The following is a 24,732-nucleotide window of genomic DNA, read 5'->3' as shown; positions in this document are numbered from 1 at the left end:
TTTACTGTGTGTGTCCCTTCGTTTTGTGTCCCCTTTCTGAATTGAGATGTTTTTGCAGGTCTGTGAGACTCCATGTTTTTATTTTATTTTCCACAGTAGCAATTTATGATTTGCAGGGTGGATAATCTGTGGATCCCTCAGAGTTAATCAGCTGTTCTGCTGCTCCATCAGTACGCTCTGCACTCCTTGAGTTTAGTGCAATAAATAATCAAACTGTATTAGAGTTTTTACGATTATGAAAAACCTGAAAAAAATCCAGCCTGTTCTCAAGTCAAACTTATTAAATACCGCCCCTTAAACAATGCCTCTAGTGTAAGATAATGACAGTAGAAGCCACCATTAGTTTCTGTGTAAAAACCTGCGTCAGGTAAGAACGCAACTGGACGGAACCTGTCCTGTTGTGTCCACATGAAATGTGGCAGGATGGCATCAGGTTGAAACGCTGCTGGTAACGACCATCTGAATGCGATGTTTTGTTTCTACACCTTACCATGTGCCTCCTTGCCCTAAGCCTCACTGTCCATGTCAGCATGTGCATTTGTTGACATCCCGATGCTGGTTGCCATGTGCTTTTGTTGCCTAAACATAAACAGGTGCAGCGTCATCCCACCATGTGTTTTTGTTAACACATCACAGCATCCTGGAACATAATGAGCAGACACAAAAGCATACCTAAACCATAATAAGCAGATGCGGAAGTCTACTGCAGTTTTACAAATACCTGTGTAATAGAGAATATGTGGTTCATTTAAGGTTGACTGAGAAAAATCTGTACTGGTTAAACACTTTAATGAGGGGCGGATCAGTCACGTCAGTTGACGTAACGTTCTCCTCAGGGGTAATGTCAATTTCAATCTGAGTTACACATTGGTGTTTGATGAGATATACTGTATGTTTGTACTATGCAAGGAAAATGCAGATTTAGTGATGAACAATGGTTAAATAATCAAAAGACCTTCAGTGTTGGATTTAGTATTATGGGTTTATTGTAAAAAAATCTTCTAAAAGACACCAGAGCTGGATTACAGAGCTTCTCAAAGCCATACGATTGCACAAGAGCTCTCGTGTGCATAGCATGAGGGTAAGCTTAAAAAAAGAGTCTCTCACATGTAGCATTCTAGAGATATGCAATGTTAGTAACATTATGTTGAATATGACATTGACGACCTCAGAGGTATGTCATGTTTAACACTCGCTGGTGAGACGGACTTATAAACACAGCTCAGCTGAAAAAGCTCTGCTTCCTGTGATACTGTATATGCAATTTATTTTCAGATGATGTTACATTAAACACATTTATTTTTCAGTTGCCTATTTCCCCGATCAGAGAGTTTAGCATTAAGCTCTGAAAAGTGAAGTAAAGAAGAAAGAAAACAAAGGCAATCCTCATTATTTACTGGAGGATATAAAATATTTCAGAAGAGACAGTCTAGTACATGGAGATGTATTCAAATTTTATAAGTTAATCATGGATCATTCACAATTGATTAAATTAAAATCCCGTCTGTCTTCACTGGAAGTTAACTCACACACTTGTTATAAACAAACACAAAAGTTATCCTCTATGTACACAATCTACACACAGAAATATGACGACTTTACAAACACAGACACAACTCAACAAAAACAGTGTAACATGTAATATGCAGTATAAATGCTAATTAGAGCACAGGGTTACTTTACATGTTCATTATTGACATCACACAAAACCTAGTAGCAGTAGCATAAAGTTTGGAGGATTTTTACTGCCTCGCTTCTGCAAAATCAATAAAGAGTTGCCAAGTCTTTTTACATTTGTTAGCAGAGCTTCATAAATATTTGTTTGATTTTTTGAAGGGAAAAATACAGGGCAACTGTATGTGGACTAATTTTGTCGTGCTTTGTCCTGTGTGCGCTAGGGGCGTCACTTGATGTGCGTCACATGACGTGCTGTTTTAGCTTTATAGTGAATACAGTTTAGCCAATAAAAGTCAGTTTATACTGCTGTCATGGTGACAGAGATAAGAGATAAACAATAGCTGAGCTGAACTGCCACAGCTGTGTGCATCTCCCTCCTCTCTCCCTCTCTCTCTCACATACACACACACGTACACACGTACGCGCACACACACACACACACACACACACACACACACAAAGTCACCAATTAGTCTTCCTCTCTCTCTCTCTCACTGTACAGACTTGATTTATGTCCCCTGATGCAGTTTAGAGTCAACTGAAATCCATTCAGTCCAGTCCAGCCAAATAGTTTCACACACCACCCAAACTCAAGAGTGATAAAAACAGTCTCCCAAAATTTGACTGTGTCTTTTTGACACATTCACACAAAGGTAGCCTCACAGCCCGAGGGGACGTCATGTTTCCATCCATGATCCTGTCATTCTTTGAAGAGGAAGTCAAACCCTGCCACACTGCAAACATTTAGCTGTCATAGAAATTTATTACAGAACGTTTATTACAGTACATTACACAGTGTCCTTTATTCTGTTAAAGTTTAATCGGATTCATTTTATACTTTAAAATCTTTTTTTTTGAGCAGAGGCAAAATATTTCCATATTTCATGATTCCGTATCATGCCACTTCACTGCAGTATCCTTTCACTTAAAAAGATTTTTTGACTGAATTCTCATTCTACTTTACCTTTTTGTTATTACCTTTAAGCCTGAATGAATATATATCCAACTTTAACAAGATTTTGGCTGAATTTAAGGTCTGAAGGACATGGTGTGACCGTTGCCAATTTATTACCCCCTACCTCACTCACTCTCTCTCCCTCTTTACCTCCTCATTTCATCCTTTACGTTTCATTCCTTCCAGCCTCTCCTTCTCTCTCCTCCTCACGCTGCTCCCTTTTTTTCCTCGATACACTGTATTTCTCTCTCTTCCTTTGTCCTTGTCTGTCATCCTAATAGTCTCTCTCTCCCCCTTTTCTCCCCCCTTCCTCCGACCCTGACCCACTTAGCTGGCTGCTTGTTATTCAAACCATTGCTTTACCCACACAAACACGCATACACACACACACACACACACACACACACACACACACACACACACACACACACACAGGAGCAGCAGAGATGAGAGAGTGAGAGACAGAGGCATAAAGGGGAGGGAGAGAGAGAGAGAGAGTAATTTGGTTTGATTAAAAACCTTGCTATCCTTTATAGTTCTCTTACTGTAAGGTTTGCAACACATAACCTGTGCTGTAAAAGTGCTTATTTGAGAAGCAGCAGGTTTTCTTATTATTATTTCTCATTAGTGATTACTATGCCAATTTGGTGTGGGTTTTTTTTGTCTTGAATTAATTGGTTCTTTTTTTTTTTGTCTGAAATGTTAGAAACATGCCTGAAAAATAACATTTCTCCAAACCCTCTTCAATGCCTTCAGTTTGCTGGTTTTGTCTGACTAACGGTTCAAAACATTCAAATGTGGAATTTACCGTCTTTATATGACAATGATAAACTGTAAATTGTCACATTTGACAATCTGACCCCAGAGAATGTTTGGCAGTTTGCATTTTAAAAAAAATACTGATATGATCACATTTCTGTCAGCTACTCCCCAATACTCATATCTTAAAACCTAGACTATTGTTTTTTTCTGTCTTTTGGGACTTTTATGCTACATTTACAGTTAGGGACAAAAACACCCAAAATAACACCTTTTTGAGGAAAAGCCCAGGCGAAATGATGACAGGGTTTTCCCCAACTCAGAACAAGGCGGCGGTGCATCTCAGCTGTGACCTGCTGAACCCTGTTTTTTTTACAGAAATGGAAAATTAATTGACATGTAGACTATGCCTAAGCACTGACTGTGACTTAGATTATATCAATTCTCTGTGATGGAAAATACAACAGCAGTGTTTTTTGGGTGTTGCAGCATGTTTCAAATTACAAGGTAAAACAGTTACAAAGACTTTTTTTTTTTTTTTTTTTTTTACAAACCATCTCATCTGTTAAACAAATGGCAGCCAAAGAAGATCAGAGGATATGAAACAGGCTTGCCTGGCACAGCACAGCCAGCACATCCGCCATTGCATTGCACTTTTTTTGTACCCTGCTAACTGCTGTTTTTTCGTAGGGCATGCCTCCTATATGTGACACTATTATGATTTAGGATTCCTTGTGATAGCATGTACTGTGTGTGTGTTATACTGTATGTCAGTGTACAGATAGCTGTGGCTTTTTTCTTTAGAATAAAATCTGTCACTGTGTCAGTGGTAATTTTCGGTATTTAAAATCAAGAAAGCATTTGATTAAAAGAAATCTGTGCTGCCAACCTTTAGGTAAAAATAAAATTCTTAAAGTACATACAAAACTCCAGACATAGTTGAACTGTTTTTTTGTGGGCTACTGGTGTGTCAGTGCTTTCGGTGTACAAGCTTGACGCCAAAAGCTACCCTCTGTGTCCAACCAGAACGCTGCTGGAGGTCGTCAGATGAGAACGCGCTAGTACAGAGCCGATGGTGTAGTTATCATACGCTGGCGGCCAGCTGCCTGTGTGCGGCCTCACTACGCACGCAGGCAGTGTTACTTAAGAACGCAGCTTAATAATAACTGTCACGGTGCACAGACAAAACAGCTGTTTTTTTGCAAGTTCCAGTATTAGCTAGGCACTTTGTCTGCATGAATTAGCCTAGCGGCTAACAGAGTTTGGCATAAAAATTGACACATATCATTTCTACTCTTTCTTACTCACAACTGGTTGAAGTCGCTACATCTCCCGACAGAATAGCACGGTTGACTTTCAGCAGCTGATGCTGTTTTGTTGCTGCAGGAAGTCTAAGCAGGTACATCGTCATTAATCCCATAACATCATCATTTACATCTGGCATGTGCTCTGTCCTCTGACCCCTATTGTCTGTGAAATCAGCAGTGTTTCCACACTGCTGATTTATTCCCGAGGAAATAACTTCTCCTCCTCGTCCTTCATTTGACTGCTTGCAGTCTGCCTGCTGCTGTGTGACAGTGAATGAATTTCAAAACAAAAGCATATCCTAAATATGATGGTATGGATCGATGTTTTCCCTTAGCATGATCATTAAATCAATATATCGACCTCAGTCAGCCAAGATGCACTCGCCAAGATCTGACCATGTCCTCAACAAAACAAAACTCTAAAACTCGCATCCCAACTGCATCACAGCTGTCGAGTTTTGACTGACCAGACGTACATGAAGCTTACGCGACTGACAGACATTGAGATCCCTCCATTGAGTCCGTCCTTCCATCCATCAGTCCATCTGTCTGTGGATCTGTCTGTCCATCCATTTAACAGTCTGTCTGTCCCTTCCTGTCTGATGAAGAGTGTAATAGGTTCCACTCTGCCTCTCACACTGCTAAGAACTTACTGAAAAGAAATCACCACTCTTTCTCTCTGGCTTTTTTTCTCCTCTTATCTCTGCTCTCTTCTGATGGTACTTACTGTAGCTGTAGAGGCTTTTTGTCCTGCAGCAAGCAGGAACACATTGGCCACTTCACTCACCATCATCAAACAACTCTCGTTTGTATTCTGGTTCTGTTTAAGATGACATTTGTGTCAGCATACCTGGCAATATGTCTCAGTGTCAAAGTACTTCTAAAAAGGTTTGTGTGTTTGTTTTGTATGTGTGATTGTGTGTGATTTAAAGTTAATGGTGTTATAAAACCTCAGAATTTGATGCACCATATACAGATTTTGGGCATCATTGTGGCTGAGCTTAGGTGATGTTCAGCAGGTTAAGCTGGTTCAGGTTAAAGCAGGAGCAGGTGGTCACACCGTTTGTGCTCCGTTACGTTGTGCTGGTGTGAGGGATGTTACATAGCAGCAGCGAGGGGGCAGGTACGATGTCTCAATCTGTCAGCTGATCTCCAAACAGTTGCAAAAAGAGTGTCAGGCTGTGTGAAGCTGTGGCAACACTTCTTGTTGAGGAGTGATTGTGATAAGGTAAACAAGCACATTTCAAACAGGCAATATTATGAACATGGTATAATTTATGTAGCCTTTAAAAGTATAGAACAAATCACCATAACTTCACGCCAGCAACAACAATCACTTTCAGGTAGAAAACTACAACTTGTAACTAAACTTGTTAAGGATTTTAACAGTTGGTCTGTAGAGTGATGTAATGTAAAGCAGCGTAATGGGTGTAATGTAAGTGCGTAATGGTTATGGTTGAAAAAATGTAGACCATAAATACAGTTGTATCAAAAACAGGGTTTGATTCCATGAAAATCTGATGTGGCAGAGATAGTGCGGTATAGAAACACAGCATTTGTAACAGGCATTGAGAAACCATTAGAAAAATGTGTGCCCCAGACCAGGCTCTGCTGTAGAAAGATCCAGTTTGGATCATATCTATTTGGGAAACAGGTGTGTAGTACCCAATTATGTAATAATTCCCTGAAAACCCAGTAATGTATATTAACTTGACCAGTAATGTCATAAAGTGTCCTGATAATAAAATAATGCCTTTTAGGTGTTTTTTTGCCTTGTTTTCAAAACTGATGAAATAAAAATGTTAAACATGTTATTTTTCTCAGAAATATAAAGTGTGCAGACATAAATATTGATATTCCTCTTAGTGCTTTCAGTAGGCTAACATGACACTAACATTTGACGCTAATGCCATGTTTTGGAAACGTAATTTCAAGGCTTTAAGTAGAACTTGAAATTTACAACAGCTGACCAGTGGTACATTGTTAGTAGACAACGATTTAATAAACTAAAATCATGTTCAATGGGAAATTAATTATGGATTTTGTAGTGTCAAATAGGGGTCAGATCCAAAAATTTGAAAACTACTGTTTTAATACTTATTTTTCTGGGTACTTTTTACACCAGTGGTTATTTATATTATTCTAATAAGGCAAAGTTAGCACTGTACTGTAGTAATAATAATAATAATAATAACAATAATAATGAATTGATATATCACCTTTTAAAACAGAGTTTACACTGTGCTTTGCTAAACAAAGCAAAGCAGAAATGGGATACATTGACAGCGATACAACAACGGAGAGCCAAATAGTAATAAATTAATACAAGCAAGACAAAACTAGTATACAATTAGGATAAAATTTAAAACCAGAACACAAATAATGCAAGACGTAAAAGTCAATATAAAAAATTGCAAAGAAATAAACAATAAAAACAATTAAACAAAAAATAAAAGGAAATACAATAAATAAAACATAAATTAAAGAGGTGAAAGAGATAAACAGAAAATAAATAAAAGAAATGAATTCCCAAAAATGTAATAAGGTATTACAATAAAAGTGTCAGTATCAGCTTTAGTACATTAATGGTCAAACTATTACATTATTGGGTTTTATTACATATTCAAATAAGTTAAATGCACATTTATTTTACATTTTCTGGAAATTATTATATTATTTGGTTCTACAAGTAGTTAAACACACTTCTTTGAGGCACTTTTTTAGTTTCATTAGTTATTGTATTATTGTTATTTTACCCATTTTAGCTTGTGGCTTTTAAGTTTGTTGTGTGAGCCTGTTTTTCCGCGCCGGCATACAAAGTGTGTGTGTCTGCGTGTGATCCATGTGGTCTATCAAAGGTAAATTGAAGAAGCGTCCTTGACAGTGAGGTCAGCAGGTCTGCTCCCCTCTTCCTCTCCTCGGATTTGTCAGAAAAACTTTGATTGCTCCCACAGAGGAAGACGGTCAGGCATACAGACGAGGCGGAGAGGTGAAGATCTCGCCCTCTGCTCTCATCACTCTCATTACTGTTACTGTTTGATATGTGTATATCAATATGTCTCTTATTAGGCATTAAAAATACCTGTTAATTCTATAAGCCACATTGTGTGTGTGTGTGTGTGTGTGTGTGTGTGTGTGTGTGTTATGTCTTTACAACTCTGCCTTAGCTTTCTGTTGACTCTGTAAACCTACACCTCATTTGCATAATACCCAACAGCTGGTGAATGGATGGGGCAGTTACACCTGTCTGTCCAACTATCCACCTGTGTTTGTAGTTCTGTGTGTGTGTGTGTGTGTGTGTGTGTGTGTGTGTGTGTGTGTGTGTAGATGACAGTGCCTTGCTTCTCCCCACCTGTTCAAATGTTCCTCTGTGTGTGTTTGTCAACCAAGACAATGATTATGGACCCAGGATCCCGTAAATCATTTGAATATCTTTGTTTTATAGTTTTGCGTGTGTGCATGCGTGCGTGTGTGTGTGTGTGGGATTTAGCTGCAGCTAGTCTTTAGACTGAAGCTACAAATAGCACTGCCAGCATGTAATTTGGCTACTGCCAGAACTATTCATTTAATCCAGTTTGGAAAACTTTATTGTCCTCAGAGAGGCAGTTTGTATTACAGCACGTACACAGAGACACACCACAAAAAAAACAAAACAACGGAGAGCAAACAGCACCAACAACACACTGCTGTCCCAGCAACAATTTTGGAAATTATACATAATTGATAGATATTTCTTTGTCATGTCTTTTCATGATTTTCCATGTCTTTGGATAGAATGCTTTTGGTTTTTGACACTTTTCCAGCCAACAAAGTAATTTGATGACATCACTTTGGGCTCTGAATAATAGATGACACACAGTTAAATGAACAAATGAATTTTAAAAAAAGTAATATTGCCCTAAATTCCACTGCTTTTATTGTAACTTTTGGCTAATAGCCCATTTACAGACAAGATCGATCTTAGGACTTAAGAAAGTTTTTAAACAATGTTTGAACGAATTTCTTAAAATTCTTCACGTTTCCAAAGCAAGTTAGACTGTGTTGAGACGCACACAGTCAGGAGGTCTGTGTCAGCAGTTTGTGGTGTTCAAGATGAGGCTGAATAAACTTACTAAAGTTACTCTGCATATTGTATGTTACTCTATTGTCAACCCAGTCAGCAGAATACATTTATGGAGTGTATGTTTCTGCAAACCGTGGATACGTTACTTTTGCACGTTATTGTGTAGCAGATACATTCAAACTTCAAACTCAATGTTTCAACAATGCTGAGATCATGCCTTATTAAAAATATATCTGTTTTAGTGGCACAATCCCTACTGGTAAGACAGCAACAGTTTGCCAAAAACAACCTATTTTAATTGTTTGTGGGTCTCATATAGTGGTCTGCAGTAGTGTGCGGCTTGGCAGGCATCTCCCTGAGATGTCACACCATCTACCTTTGTGTTTACAGAAGGGTTAGGGCCCTAAACATCACATGTGGAGGTAATAAATGTTCATGGGAGCATCATCTAGTGTCAGCACATACTGTATATTGCATTGCTTTAGAAATGTGATATGATACGTATGAAACTTATATGTATAAATGAAACATAACCTATCGTACATTTGCAGGAACGTACAATGTCAACATTTGTCCTGACGTATACTGTCTGTCAAATGTCCGATATAGTAATATGCAAAAGCAGATTTTATTTCTGTGAAAGCACACTTACAAAAGTTAAAAAACAGTGAAATGATCTCTGCTTCAGACGTGAGGACTCAAACCTGGACTAAGACTATTAAAATGAGTTAGCAGTTTCTAAAGACGTATGGAGCCATTACAAACAATACTCAGCGACAGGAAAAGGCTGCCATACAGTATTGTCTTTCACTGGAGATGTAACTTAATGATGTTAAATTAATGCTTTACTAAAATGGGTCTCAGTGGATAAAAAGTAACCATTATAATATATCAGAAGAAGCCAACACAAGCTGTTTTTAGCCACTTAAAGTGAATATGTGATCTGGTGATATGAGCGGGAACCTACGACAGTGACATTCAAACCTCTGTTCTTCACTGCTGTCTGTAGTGTAGGACTAAAACACGCTGATGGAGAAAGATGAAGCGCAGAGCCCCCACAAGAGGAAGTGTAGGGGAGATAAGAGACGGAAATGAGAAAATAAAAGCCTATACTGAATACTGATAGGATTCATTGTGTCTTATCTAACATATATATCATCATAGTGTACAGTGTATACTGATAGTAAACAAGATGGCAAAATGATGTCCTGTTTTGGACAGGAAATGGTGTAACGGGAAATTATGTTACATAAACACCGACAGATGTCATACTTTGACTTTTGAATTTTACTGCAATTTAAGAGTAGAATTGTCTTTGAACAGCACATTAAAAACGATTTGAGATCAAGTTTTTTAAATTCATGCTCAGATTTAGCACACATACTGACTCATGGAGTATTCTTTATTGGGACACTTTTCCAGTGCACACAAACTTCATTCTCCACATCTATCGTTTTAGCCTACCAATTACTTTTTATTTCTGGTGATTGCATTTAGGCTTCAAAAATCCATGAAGCGTTTTTCATTTGTGGCAATTATTTCACTGAAAAAAATGTGTGAATATCATAAACATTTGTTTAACACAAAGCTTATGATGCAATGATCCAAAATCCCATGGAAAACTTCTATAGGCGTTTTGAAGAGGGAACCAGGACGAAGTTAGCTTCCAGCTCGACCTACAGAAAAACATATGCATAATATGCATTGGTTTGATTAGATGGCGCACTGGTCACTTTAGTAGTTGTGATTTAAATACAAACTGAAAATCACAGGTCATGTTTTAAAAAACATGTATGAAATTGCAACACAATTTAACTCTTTAAAACCTGAGCAAACTTTTCTGATTTTTTTCAGAAACATGGGAGGAGGGCAATGAAAAATAAGCAAGAATTTTAGTTAAAGTACAAGAAAATTACCTGAAAATTAGTAAAAAGGATAAAAAGAAATAAAGAAAAAGACATGTTAAAGAAAGCTAAAAACAACATTTCTCCATTTTTCCAAAGCTTAACAAACTAAAATCTAAACCTACTAATTTGCACAACATGAAGTATTACCTGGTTGCTCATTGCCTTTTTCTAATTTTTTCCAATGTACTGGGAGTTCAAAAGTTTAAATACTTGTGAATGGCATCTGACGCCGGCACAAGAAAAGTGGTGTCTTCTAGGTTTCAAAGGGTTAAGGAAGCAGGAAAAAGTGACAAGATGCAGTGAGGGAGCAGGAGAAGGGAAGGAAGTTTCTGATGCTGCCTCAAATGTTTTATTCAATTGTTGCTTTTAGAGCAAGACTGACCGTTTAATTCAGTTAAAATTAAATTGTGTGATATTCTAATAAAATAAATAAATAAATCCACTGAGCTATGATCATACAAAGCAATTAATTTGCATCCAGCAGTTTATAAACCATCCAGTTATTTATTAAAGTGGGATCCTGTGTGATGTGTTATTGAAGCGTCTGTCGTCTCATGTGGAAGTTAAAGTTCCTCTGTCATTTTAGCTGGACTTTGTTTTGCTGCTCAATATCCTTTAAACTAGAGTCAAAGTGATGTCATTATCCTGTTTAATATGAGTCATTTATTATGTATGCTCCCCTCACAGAACCAACTGGGAAGGGGTTTTGCGGAAAAGGAGCATAGCGATACCCGGATATGGCAAATATTTGGCTTACATAGGGTTACCGTAAAATAAGCTTTTCTCAGCTCCTGTGTGATGGACAATAAGTTTAACCCTTTAAATGTGAGTAAACTGACTTGATTTGTTTCACAGACATAAGAGGGCAATAAGCAACCAAAGCAGAAATTACTCAAACGTTTTGCAAGAAACTAGCAAAAAGTACAAGAAAATTACCTGAAAATTAGCACAAAACAAAACCATCTACTAATCTACTGATTTCTAGCAATTTCTGGAACATTTCTTACCAAGTTGCTCATTGCCATTTTCTAATGTTTTTGAAAGAAATTGCACCAATTTGTTTGTGACTCAAAGGTTTCAATACTTGTGAAAGGCTTGTGATAGCAGCACAAGAAAAGTGATGTCTCTCCGGGTTTCGAAGGGTTAAGTCTGTTCATGAGACTGATTGTTAGTGGAAAACAGGGCCCAGACCTTCACCTTCTCTGTGTTTGGTTCTAGTTTGTTGACATTGTTTCTCTTGCGTTTTTGTTCTCTCCAGCTGGATGGGGACACCATGTTCCTGGGGATGCCAGAAGCTGGCCTCGACTTCCCCTCAACCAATCAGGTTAGTGTTAATGCTTTGTGTGTGTGTGTGTGTGTGTGTGTGTGTGTGTGTGTGTGTGTGTGTGACAGAGCGAGACATAGACAGAGTGATTGCCCTATGAAGCCGTTCCTCTGACATTTCCTAGTTTCTAATTACATTGAGCTATTTTTTCTAAATGGAACTAATTACTTGTGAACGTGTTGTAACATTTCCCAACAGAATTGGATGTGCTGTATCTTGTCAAAACACGGTTTAAAAGCGGAATTGCTGACGTGCAAATGCGAAACAATCTGTTGCAAACACAAGTACATGGGAGGTGTACACAAAATGAATAAATGAGGATACATTTAATTTGCAGGCGATCACATTGGTACACGCATATCCAATCCATTTTTTCACACTTGCACAATTTAAGCAGGGAATTCCTTGCTCATTGCCATTTTCTAATGTGGTTCAGGTAGTATAAAGGAACCAAAACATGTGGCATTAATAGATGGATGTGTTGCTGTTTGGATTTAGCTCTTCTAAGGACAGTTCACCCCAAAATCTAGAATATATTTCTTTCCTCTTACCTGTAGTGCTATTTATCAGGCTTGATAGTTTTAATTATGGCCCGTTGCATGTTTTCACAAGCTCACTTTGTGTCTCATTTTTACATAAGAAAGTAAGAAATGATTAATAAATAATTAAATTAAATAATTAGATTATCAAGTCAATTTCATTACTTTACTACAACTTAAATTTCGCTTTAAATCAATTAACAGATACATTTAACTTAAAAATTCACACAATATTTGATTTAACTGTCAACATAAATGTCAACACAACTCATCCAAATCATGCTTGCAACTTAAAAAGTTTATCTAGATCAAAAAAATATTTTTTTTATCTTGCAACCAGCAGCATTTATTTAGGCACTGGTGATGGGTCCCCCAAACTACTTTTTAGTATTCCCCTATTATTTAGAATATTCTGACTTTGATGCCAGTCATATTCCCCTCAAATATTCCAAATTAGGCCTTTTCTAAATTTAGCATTTTCAGATTAAGACATGTGGGATATGATATTGTAGTCAGGCTTTAATAGCATTTTTGGGGGTGCATACAGTCAATGTGGAATAAACATCTCAACTTGGGTTTTTACTGCACTTTTCTTCATACGGCCTCTAGTGTGTTTATGGTCAGCTCTGTGTGTTGTCATGGATACATTATAAACACACCAACTTGCCAACAGTTTTGCAAAGCAGTGATAGAAATGTGTGCAGAAAAGCAGTCCTACTTTTTAACATAATAAAAAGACCTGGATATCAACAGGTTTTTGGATATGCATGAATATCACAACAACAAGCTTTTCAAGACTGTTTGAAGGAATGAAGGAGGAGGACTGAGCTCACATGGTCCAACAAGTCCACCACCAGTCGGAAACTGTAAAAACAATCCCATTTTAAAGCAAAGAAGCCGAATGACGGGCTGCTACAGCTGCTCTGCTTTTCCATATTGTGGCGTAACATATGACATGTTAAGGCATGTTAAGAGTTCACACTGCATGTTAACGGTAGTGTTAGCTGAATATTCTTTTTCACAACAGCAGTTAAGTAGAAATATTTTTTGCAGAATAAAGGAAAAGAACTGACTATTTTTGTGTGTGTAAATATACTTGTGAAGTATACAAATGTTGCAATCATACCCATGTCCAGATTAATTTACAGTGTAGTGCATTAATGATATTAATTTACAGGAGGTTTTTGTCGTTGCTGTCTTTATGATCATTCGATCGCTGCCCTCTGTGTCTTTGAGCTCACCTTTAGCTATTTCAGTCTTCAGTTATTTCCAGTTGCATCAAATCAACTTTTCCTCCCTTCCTGTTCCACAAATCAATATCACTTACTGCAGCCAACCTGAGGCACAGAAAGCATTACAATGATTCTCTATCTCGAAGCTAAACAGAGACCTGCTGCAGCACTGTGGAGGATTACTGAGCACAACGTGTGGAGTGCCACAGGAGTTACTTATTAAATGCAATTCTGGCTTTAAAAGTAGCTCCTGTCTTTGGGATGTTTGCATAGAATTAGATAGCTTAATAAGCCGACAGTATATCTTTGGGTAATCTACTATGATTTGGGCTTGAAAATGACAATAATAATGTTCTTAATTCTGTAATTACTTTCTTGATTAAATTTTGTGTCACTTAGTTTTTTAATTGACTCTAAATTGTAGCAGAAATACTGTTTTCGTAAGGCGTAACAAATGAGAAAAATTTGACTATTTTAGTGAGGGACACACTCTCAATAGCAGCCCGACACTGACCGTCGACCAGTTGCTGGTTTGGTGTGTCAGGGCTGTTACTCCACTCATCGTGTAACAATGACAGTAAGCAGTCTGTCGAAATAACTGCTTACTGATATTCTGAATACATCTACGCTCTGTGTCCTTGTGACAAAAGCAGCTGATGTCACACTAAAATTACACTTACTAATTATACATTTTATTTATAGAGCGTCTTTCAAAATAAACAACATATAAAATAAACAAAATAAAAAATAAAACAACACAAAATTAAACAAAGTCAGTACGCATTATTATCCAGCCCCTGACCAGTTTACACAGTCAATGACAAAGATCCAATACAGTTTTAACTTTGGGATGGGCGATATATTGAATATACTCGAGGTATCGCACATGCGATACATAGAATGATAATATCGTGAACACTGAGTATAAATTGTCACATCATTTTTATAAGCCAGGGGCATTTTGGTTCTCTTGCTCTCTCCCACGGCTCGCCACCTCTCTTACACAAACACACACACAAACCAGGGCTTTTGCAGAGCTCCAGGCGGTGACTATTTAGTCACATTTTGCAATCTTGGAGCACTGCTGCATTTTACAAATACTACAAATTTATGAACTGGAGAGCTGTTAGTTTGTTTCCAGCTTACAGAGAATAAATCATCATGTTTCACAGCGCTGTGGTAACAATCTAACTTAATGAGTGGCAGTGGTGGTAGTGTGAGCAGGTGAGGCCTGTGTTTGTGTTTGTAGAGCTCCGAATGTGACTATTTAGTAACATGTTGCGACCACAGAGCACCAGCATGACTCGCAAATACTAGTAATATCTGAACTGCAGAGCTGTTGGTTTGTTGCCCGCTCACAGCCAGTGAATCCTCACAGTTAAAGACGCCGCTGTATCTGATTAACTCTCTGGTAACAGTAACATCCAACTGTTGAGCGGGAGCTTCAAGACCACAACAAAAATATTGACACTCCCTGCCTGAGAAAAGCCAAGTCTTTCAAAATTAAAGCATCATGAGTCCTGCTCTGATTTATTGAATTATTACAATACGCCTATTTTTTAAAATTTCATTATAAAAGTATTTTATTCAACTTCCTTTTAATCACATTTTATCAAATGTTATTGAAAAAGTAGTGTATTCAACTTAATTATATAACAACAGCTACTTTAACTATATTGTGGCTGCAGTTCATTCACCAGTTTCGTATTGTAGTAGTTAAATTAGTTTAAAGAACATTTAAAAATATCAAGATAAATATCATGTATCTGCATAAAGCCTTAAAATATTGAAATAGTATTTTAAAGCCATATTGCCTCGACCTACTTAAACTGCGTCTCTTAAATGTAAACTACTGCAGAGCTAGAAGGAAAAAAAGTCACTCTTTTATGTCTTTTATCTTTTATTGTTTAGGTCCCAAACTTGTATAGCCTTAATAGATGAGGACTTAACTATCCTTATTTTCCTTTAACTCATCATAAAAAATGTACAGGACAGTACAGATAGATAGATATTCATCAAACTTAGAGGATTTTGGGGACTTTTGCTGAACATGGCCTTTGATTGACACATTGGCAAGCTTTATAGATTTCAAATGAAATAGTTAATTGTAGGCTTGGATTATTAAACTATAATCCAAATAATTATCATTTGCAGCCCTCCTCCCCCAGAGTACAGTAATCAACCGATCATTTCCATCAAAGAAGTCTCCTTGAAACTTTCCAGAGTGTCCTGCATTAGTGCCGACTGAGGCTGCAGCCCCCTGAGACGCTACACGGGATAACAAGTGTCAAGAGTGGACACATGGGTGGAAGTTTCCACTCCAGAACATTGAGTTCACTGCATAAAGTAAGATGTAGGTTTAAGGGTGGTTGACGGTGTATGTACAGCTGTTGTGTTACGTCACCTCATTGTGCGATGACCAACATGTTAAAGATCAGCTGTTTTTAGATCACTAAGCAACAGTCGTGGAACAGCGCTGTGCAGCAAACTCCACTTTTCTACGTCTGTGGGTGTAGCTGCATTCACTGTGTAGTTTCCAGAGGCCTAGTGGAGCCTCTAGAGAGCAAGATGTGTGTTTGTTAGTACAGAATTACCTCACCACCAAGCAAAGCCCATATTAATAAGAAACACCACTGGAGATTCATTATTCATGGGGTACAATGTAGAGAATATTGTGTGGTATAAGAATCTATGATTTGATGTTTTATTCATAGTGTTGTGCCATAAGAAGATGGGGAGTGGTGTGTGGAATACGAATTTGTGGCGTTATTACTGAAGTACCAATGCCTCCATAAAGTCAGAGGGTGTTGTGATGAACGTGGCCAATGTGAGTCCAGTCTGACCCTCACTCTTGATATGTTTTGAATCATTAATGGAGCAGCATTGTAATGTGACTGATCTCACCCTGAGACAGTGAAAGGGAGAGACTCAGTGAAAGTATATGTGTGTAGGTTTGTCATTTAGAGGTCACATCATAGAGTATGTTCATGTCTTTAGTCAACCGTGGTCTGCTGTGACCTTTTTTGGAGATACAGATACAGTGTGACTTACCTGTAAATACACTGGGTCTCATTCAGTGTGAGCAGAATGAATTTGTGTCTAAACTGTTAGCAGAAGAGACTTTTCATGTGTTTCAGCATATACAGTTTATTAGTGGCTCCGATTTTTCCGTCCACACCTGCCTGTTACTGCTGGTAGTACTTGTGTAAATTAGGAATGCACACAAATATTGCTTTTCATTATCAGAAATAACAGTTTTAATTTATTTTGTGCTCTATGGTGTTCAGTTTTGGGCCCGAGACTGATTAAAATTTGACTTTGTGCTGTAAAAATAGGCCTATATTATATCTCACTTTATTTATTATAAAATGATTTTTTAAAAATTTTAAACATGTATTACAAGTATTTGTCTGTCATCTCGTGGATGTCAGATTCAGCAAAGCAGGCTGTGCCCCTCGGTGCGACTAGAACGCACAGCGATCCATGGCGATGCAGCGTGCAGATGATGATCACTGCTCTCCGCTGCATGTTACGCACATCTGTCCCACTGCTGGGGAGGCAGAAGCAAACACTGCCGACCAAGTTGCCTTGCAGTCCTCCTTTCTCTTTCTCTCATTTTCTTTCTCTCTCTTTTACGTGCGCTCTCTCTCCCGCAAATCTCCACATGCTCGGTTGTTCCGTCACTTTTCCTCTCTCTCATCCCTCTTCCTCTTTCTTTCCCCCGATTCTCTCCATTAAACGTTCTGCCAAAGTGTGATTTAAGCACAAGACACCTCATAACAGTTTCATAAAGAAAAGAAAATATTTTTTCACAGCTCCGCCCAAAAATAATCTCAGTTTTTTTCTATCTCTCTGCAAATCTACTCGGATTTGCTAACATTTCTTAAGTGAGACCCGGTATATTCCTGAACACACACTGTGACAGAGCTGCTGACTGTAAGTGTGTCTCTTTGAAAAAATAGGATTGGCAGACAGGAATGAACAAGATTCTCTCATTCCCATCATTTGCATCTGAGCGAGGCTCTAAACTCCAAAGTGCTCCTCAAACTGTGCAAATATCGTACGATTTTATGTCTCGTACGTAACTGAACTCACACTACAAGCACAGCCAAGCGTGCAGCTTCTATGCTTACACTGTGTGACATAATGGATAATTCACAACATGGGTTCTGACGAGGATTTCAGCCCGGGAAACAGGATTCCTAAGAATACACATGAAAACTGTTTCCCATTTCCAAAGAAATGTAACAGCTGGCAAATGGTCAACACTAGTAGTGTTCAAGGTGATGTGTAGAAAATACATGTATCACCACAGAAATATGAGTCCTTAATTATGTTTCCTTTATGTCCTCCTGTGTTGATGCAGTTCAACAAATTTAACAATGAAGAACAGAATATGGAATCCCTCTCAGCTTTCAAGGAATTTTTCATGTATAGTCAGTGTATTACATATAGTAGCGGGGGTTGATATCAAAACATATTGTAGCCACTTTTAAAAAAAGCCTACCTAAAAAATCAATATCAGTCTAAGTTTATGAAATATTGAGAGTATTTTCACCACTTGACCTGGCCGTCACACAGCCTTTTCCTTCCTTTCCTTTTTAGGGAAGCCTTTTTAAATATGTATATATGGATATATTTGTATGTATGCTAAGCTAAGCTAGGTTCATATTTAATGGACAGATATGAGAGTAACATTGATCTTGTCTTCCAATTCTCGAGACAAAGGTGAACAAGCATATTCCCAAATATTGAACTGTTTCTTTAATCAATACAGCGTCTGCTCGCCCAGCTCCCAGTGGTTGTGGTTGAAGTGGGATGCTTTCAGCTGTGACTCTATATATTAATAAATGTTCAGGATGAAGGTGTTAGAAGAACATGTTCATCACCACACTTTTTTATGGAGAAAAATGTCAAATAAAACCTGAAGGACTCAATCTAAGCAGGTTGTTTGTGCCAGTGTTTTATGTGCTCCTGACGTTAATATGTGTTTGTCTTTCTTCGATCATTGCAGCTGTACAGTGCTGCAACCTTTTCTTATCAGGGATTAGCTGTGGAGGGAATCAACAAGCAATTTATTTACAGCCTCCCTCTCTCTCTCTCTTATCTCTCTCTTTCTCCAAATAGCTCTTTGACTTTAATTTTCTTTTTCTTTCTTTTTAAAATCGCTTTTCAGTTGTAGCTGTTAGTTGGTTTAAAATAAAAAGCTTAAGTTAAATATTTAGACCCATGTTAGGGAGACTGTATGTGTGTCGGTGTATGAGGAAAGGCTTGTGTATAATCTCTCTCCTTGTCCCTCCCTCTCGCTTTGTCCTTGCTTCTCTTTGCGACCTTTTCATTTGACCTCCGACCTTTTTTCCGGCCTCTGCGTCTATTTGAACCTTTTGTTTGTCTTTGTTATTCTTCCCACAGTTTCGTGTGCCGCAGCCCCCTCACCCTCTCAGCAAGGTGACGCCACCCAACCCGCCCTCACAGCACTGGAGGAGGGACACACACATGGCTGACACACACCGTCTGCCTTGGGTAAATGCACACACACACTTACACGCATAAACGCAACATTGTCCAGGCTACACTCTGTCTTTCGGATGACTTTTTAACACTGAAACTCACACATATCACTGAGCTCCACAGGCATATGACTGTAAATAAACAAAACTGACATTTATATGAAAAGGACATTTATTAAATGCACTAAAAAGGTGGTACAGCCAGTATTATCCAATCACCGATCAGGACTTGCAGTTGTCCAACTTAGTTTTTAGAGTATAAGTGCGCTGTTCGAGATGTAAAATTTCACTCACTATGTTTAAACAAACTGAGTGTTGGTGGAATATTGAGTTCTAATCCTATTTACAATGTATTTTTTTAAATAGTAAATATTTTAAATAGCTATTATATTTAATCAGCACTTAGGTAAATATAAACTATAAGTACTGGATCAGACTCGGTATTGAATTACCCAATATTAAATGACTCAGATCGGGATCAGAGCCAAAAACACTTGATCAGGACATTGCCGGTGTTTCTACTTTCAGAGTAAATTAAAACAAGAATGATTGGTTGCCTCTCCCACGCGTCAGAGGGAATTTGCATACAATTCGACCTTTCTCAACTTCTCTGGAGGTTAAGGTGACAGAGGGCAGGGCCAAAAGGTTATTCGGAGTTCTACTCAGAATTAATAGCAGTTTTTGCATCCCCAGTGTGAACATGAGATTACTTTCCTGTGAGTAAGGCTCACATTTAAAACTGCTTCGTTAATGACTCAACAGCTCCTCTTTTAGAGTATTTGTTGCCTGCTGTGTAGTTCTCACAAGTTTGTGAGCGAGTTATAAGCCAGTTCCATGAGCATGGATTGTATGCTTTTGCAAATGATCACTTTTGTTGTGTGAGCAAATAGGCTTGATTTCTCTGAAAAATGTCAGAAGCCAAAAAGCAGCTAAACAAAAAATGACCCAAAAACTATCAAGAAGTTAGTAAAAAAAAAAACAACAACAACAACAACAACAAAACAACCTTAAGAAAGTATTCTGTAACATATATAAGTTATAAGATTTATAGAGATTTATAAATATAGTTTTCTGGTAAGATTGGCCCTGTTTTTTGATCATATCTAATATTCCCCTCCAGCAGATTGTCAGATAATTTCCTTGTCACCTTTTACTAATTGTTTTTTTTATTATTATTATTTTTATTTAACTGGACATCTCTTGTCAAGTTACTCATAATGTTTTTTGCCCCTGTGTTTTTGACAGAAATCAAACCAATTTTCTCAAGTTTCAGAGGTTTAGATGCTAGAGAAGAAAACTGATATTGATCCAGGTGTTAAACAGCTAAATATCATATGTATGAATGGTAACGGTAACCAGCCAAAGTAGTATAAGGGAATCCCCCAGTTCTCACCCACACTTGCATTCACGTATGCTCACACAAGTATATACATACACATTTTTATCACATTATTATGCTAAAAAATACTTTAGTATTTTGACATCTTCTCTCCTGCACTTTCATTTTCATCCATAGAAATGCATGCTGTCTGTCTCTATCTGTGTCTCTCAACACACACAACCTCTGTCACAGTTTTATTTGATTTAGAGAGCAAGAATGAAAATGAAATGAGAGGGATGCCAGTGAGGCAATCAAACACATACTGTACCCTCTGTTTGAGTGTGTATGTTTATTTGCTGCTCTCAAAGGATACTTTTATAATATTTCATACCTGTATGTCTCTGCATTCACAGTCTATTTAAATTGTCCGTTTCCCAGAAGAGGGGTCAAACTGATGAAGAGAAGGACAATTTACGTCATCACTGTAGCAGTTTAGGAAGACAGACATTAGTCAGTAAATATATTAGAATCATCAGATCCAACATTACTGTGTGGGATTCTCGGGATACAACGGTACACAAAAGCATGATCTGGTTCGTACATTAGTTTAGGAGTCGCCATCATATGCAAGTTCATTAAAGTTTTTCCACACATTTCCTACTCTATTTTTGGAGCTGTAGCAGTTATTAGGAGCACTTTAAAAATATATACAATTCAGTAACTCATTGCACCACTGGAGTAGCAGAACTGCAGGTGCATTGAAAGTGAAACATTAACATTCATTCTGCAAAGTCTAACAGTTTGCATTCACTCGCAGCAGCTGCTCCTCTCATCCATTGATCACATCTGATCAGCTGCAAACAGATCAACAAATCAATTATATATCCTGCAATTCACAAACTACTGCTGAGGAGCAAAGATCTAATGGAGAGCTCCGCCTGCGCTGCATTCATCGACCTGCAAAAAACCTCCAAATTTGAAGAGGGGACACAGATTGATACAAAGGGACACATCCATTTAAAAAAGTTTGCTATAGGCCCCTATCCCCCAGATTACAGATGGACAAAATCATTCAGTAATTATGCCCAGAAAATGCACCATTTCAATCGTATAAAAAGACAGATTTATTTACATTAAAGACAGTCCTAATCTAATTTAATGATTATTAGATATTCTCACAGATCAGTCACTAACCAATCCTTTGGACCTTTAATCACCATTCTTATAGGAAGTTACACATTATTCATGTCCAACAGACGTATGTGCTTTTTCATATTGTATGAACATGCATTTGTGAGAAGTGTGTAATGTGAACACAACATGTGTGAAAGGACTTAATCCTGACTACATTAGTCTCTCCAGAAGCTCCCAGTGCACAGGGAACAGGCTATTGTACTGACATGAATGGAAGAGCAGACAGAGAGAGAGAAGAGTAATTTATTCAGAACTTGAAGAAATGATGGAGAGAGTAGACGAGAGGGAGAGAGAGAAGACAAACAGTGTAATTTATGCAGAGCTCTGAGCTCCAGCAGGACACTGTGTTAAAGAAACAGACTGTTGGACCTGTTGGTTTATCAGGACCTGATAAACACAGTGTTTGATACAAATGATAAGGTGTTCAGCACGAAAAACACGTAGTAGAGAAAGTGGTCCAACACATGAGGCTTAGCTTTTTGAAACTAGTGGACCTGATGGATGGCTTGGGGAAAAAATGGAATGAGTAGATTCTTGAAACACAGAAAGAAAGAGCTTTATTTGCACCTGACCTTCACTGGTATATGACACAGTAATTCTGTGTCATATATCAGTAAGTTAGTAAGTCTGTGCATTTAGGTTGAGTCAGAAGACAGTTATCGTAGATCTAGACACCCTAAAAAGGTTATGCCCATTGGAACATGGGACTAACATAAAGTGTCTGTAAAGGGGAGACCCATGGGTACCCACAGAACCCATTTTCATTCAGTTATCTTGAGGTCAGAGGTCAAGGGACCCCTGTGAAAAGGCCATGCTGTTCTACAGCCAAAACTTAGCCTAACTTTGGAGCATTATTCTGTCTCCTTACTGAGAAGCTATAATGACATGGTTGGTATCACTGGATTTCTCTGGTCTTCTAGTTTTATATGATACCATTATCCATTAAAACCAAATTGCAGTTTAACCACAGGACAGTTCACCACAGTTTCTCTGTCAACTCCAACCAAAATAACTTTAAGTTTAGCATCAGAAAAGTTTTCCTTTCTCTCTCTTTCTTTGTATGCAGCATGTTAGTAGGTCAACAGGGTGCACCCATCCATAGTGCTCATCACCTCCTGACATGGTGCTCATTCATTGGCAGGGATGTATGCTAAATGCTTGAATAGCTGTCAGTTTACTATAGTTTGGCATTCATGAACATACACATGTGCCTACGATCAGAGTTTCCAGCAGTGTTCATGAATCCGGTGTAGGCTTTTAGCACCCAGGTGTTTAATGTGCGAAGCAACTCACAGATTTACTAACTTTACTTTCTTTCTGTCTATTTCCCTCCTGATTCAGTCTAGTACAACTACTGCCAAAGTGCCATTCAAGCACAAGACAGTTCATGAAAAAATAAAATAAAATAAATATTGAATTGGCAAGAACCTGACCCAATTCAAGTTCGAGGGAATAGTGAGAAATTACAGCCCCGCCCGGCCAGAAACTGGCCGGTTTGGCCCAATCAGGTTCGGGCAGAGAATCCGAGCTTGCATGGCAAAAATTTTGTATCAAGGGAAACATGCACATGGAGAAGTCTTGGAGTGACAGCTCACACACAGAGTGCGTTGCACCACTCCAAGTGTTCTGACACAGTGTTTTTTTACAGAACCACTCAGGGAGGGAACATTTCCAGTTTGCCCATGTCAGGTGTCTGCATTTTTATAGATTTGAAAGGGGGATAATGTGAGGGCTTTTTAGATGCTGGGGTGCAACCTGTGATAATTTTCCTTGTTGCACTTTTCTGCTCTATGTTTTCCTCCGTTTCATTTTAATGTGGTGAAACTATGAACTCTTAATTTATTTTTTTTTTTTACCACAGTGGTCCTTAATTACAAAGTGAGCATATACATCACAGTACCAGACTCCTTACTTATCACTCAGCTCACAAGTCACGCAACCCACAACTCCACAATGCATATTGGTTTGAGATGGAGTAGAAAAGAGTGAAAGAGTGAGAGGGAGATGAAAGAGAAATGGAGGATGAAAGCAGAGAGGGCAAAAGAGGGGTGGAAGGAGAAGGACGGAGAGAGATGAAGAGCAAAAGAGTGCGAGAGGGAGAGAGACTGGTGTGGCTAGCCGAGCAGAAAAGGCTGTCAGTCTCTATAAAAGATCTCCTCTGTCAGATTAGTATGAGAGGGCTTCTCCAACGCTGCCCTTCTCTCTCTCTCTCTCTCTCTTCACCCTGGTGTCTCTCACTCTTCTCTCGCATGATTCTCTCACTCCATTTCCCTCTTCATGTCTCCCTCTCATTTGTCTCTGCTCTCAGAGTGATTCATTATCATATACGAGAGACCACTGCTGCTGGTTTTCTTTCGGCATGTCAGATAAGCACTGATGTATTTCTACACACAAAGATCCGCCTGTGTGTATTCTCTCAGGCAAAAAGGGGGCTTGTACATATAAACTACGGTGTTGTTCTGTTGCTGAATGAGTGAGTGTTTGCTCACGAGGCTGGGGATATCATTAGTGCTAATTAGTGTGTGATAGGAGCTCCGACTGAGGACGACATGACACCACACAGAGCTGTACATCAGACCCGATTCAGCATTCTGGGGTAATGTTGATGGGCACTTTCTCCATCTCTTCCATCTATTATCTCTGACAGTAATGTTTCATGACACTTTGGTCTCTTATAGTCCCCTATGTAATTCTTATTGATTTTCTTCCAAGTTGTCACTGCGCTGAAGGCAACATGGCCCATCTAGCCATGCTCTATCACGATATGTCCCCGAACTTGACTTTGTCCCACAAAGAGGAAAACAACATTGTGGTGAATTATATGATTACCCTCTTTGAAACCTGGATCAGCATCACTTTATTTCTGCTGCATTTGGACACCTTTCACAGGTATTTGAACCTTTTGAAACCTTAAGCGGATTGATTTGGGTTTCTTTCAAAACCT

At 38.3% G+C, this 24,732-nt stretch overlaps 1 protein-coding gene across 1 annotated transcript in view; it reads left to right on the top strand.

Moving 5' to 3' along the window:
- Positions 1 to 24,732, top strand: part of tox (thymocyte selection-associated high mobility group box) — a 60,476-nt gene that overhangs the window by 11,335 nt on the left and 24,409 nt on the right. Inside the window, exons 2-3 of the mRNA XM_042498475.1 lie at positions 11,927 to 11,992; positions 19,176 to 19,286. Coding sequence (XP_042354409.1) covers positions 11,927 to 11,992; positions 19,176 to 19,286 — 177 coding nt within the window. The remainder of the gene's footprint in view (positions 1 to 11,926; positions 11,993 to 19,175; positions 19,287 to 24,732) is intronic.

The sequence above is a fragment of the Plectropomus leopardus genome, chromosome 12, assembly GCF_008729295.1.
Source record: "Plectropomus leopardus isolate mb chromosome 12, YSFRI_Pleo_2.0, whole genome shotgun sequence".
Classification (NCBI taxonomy): Eukaryota; Metazoa; Chordata; class Actinopteri; order Perciformes; family Serranidae; genus Plectropomus; species Plectropomus leopardus.
This window is presented reverse-complemented; position numbering and strand designations above follow the sequence as displayed.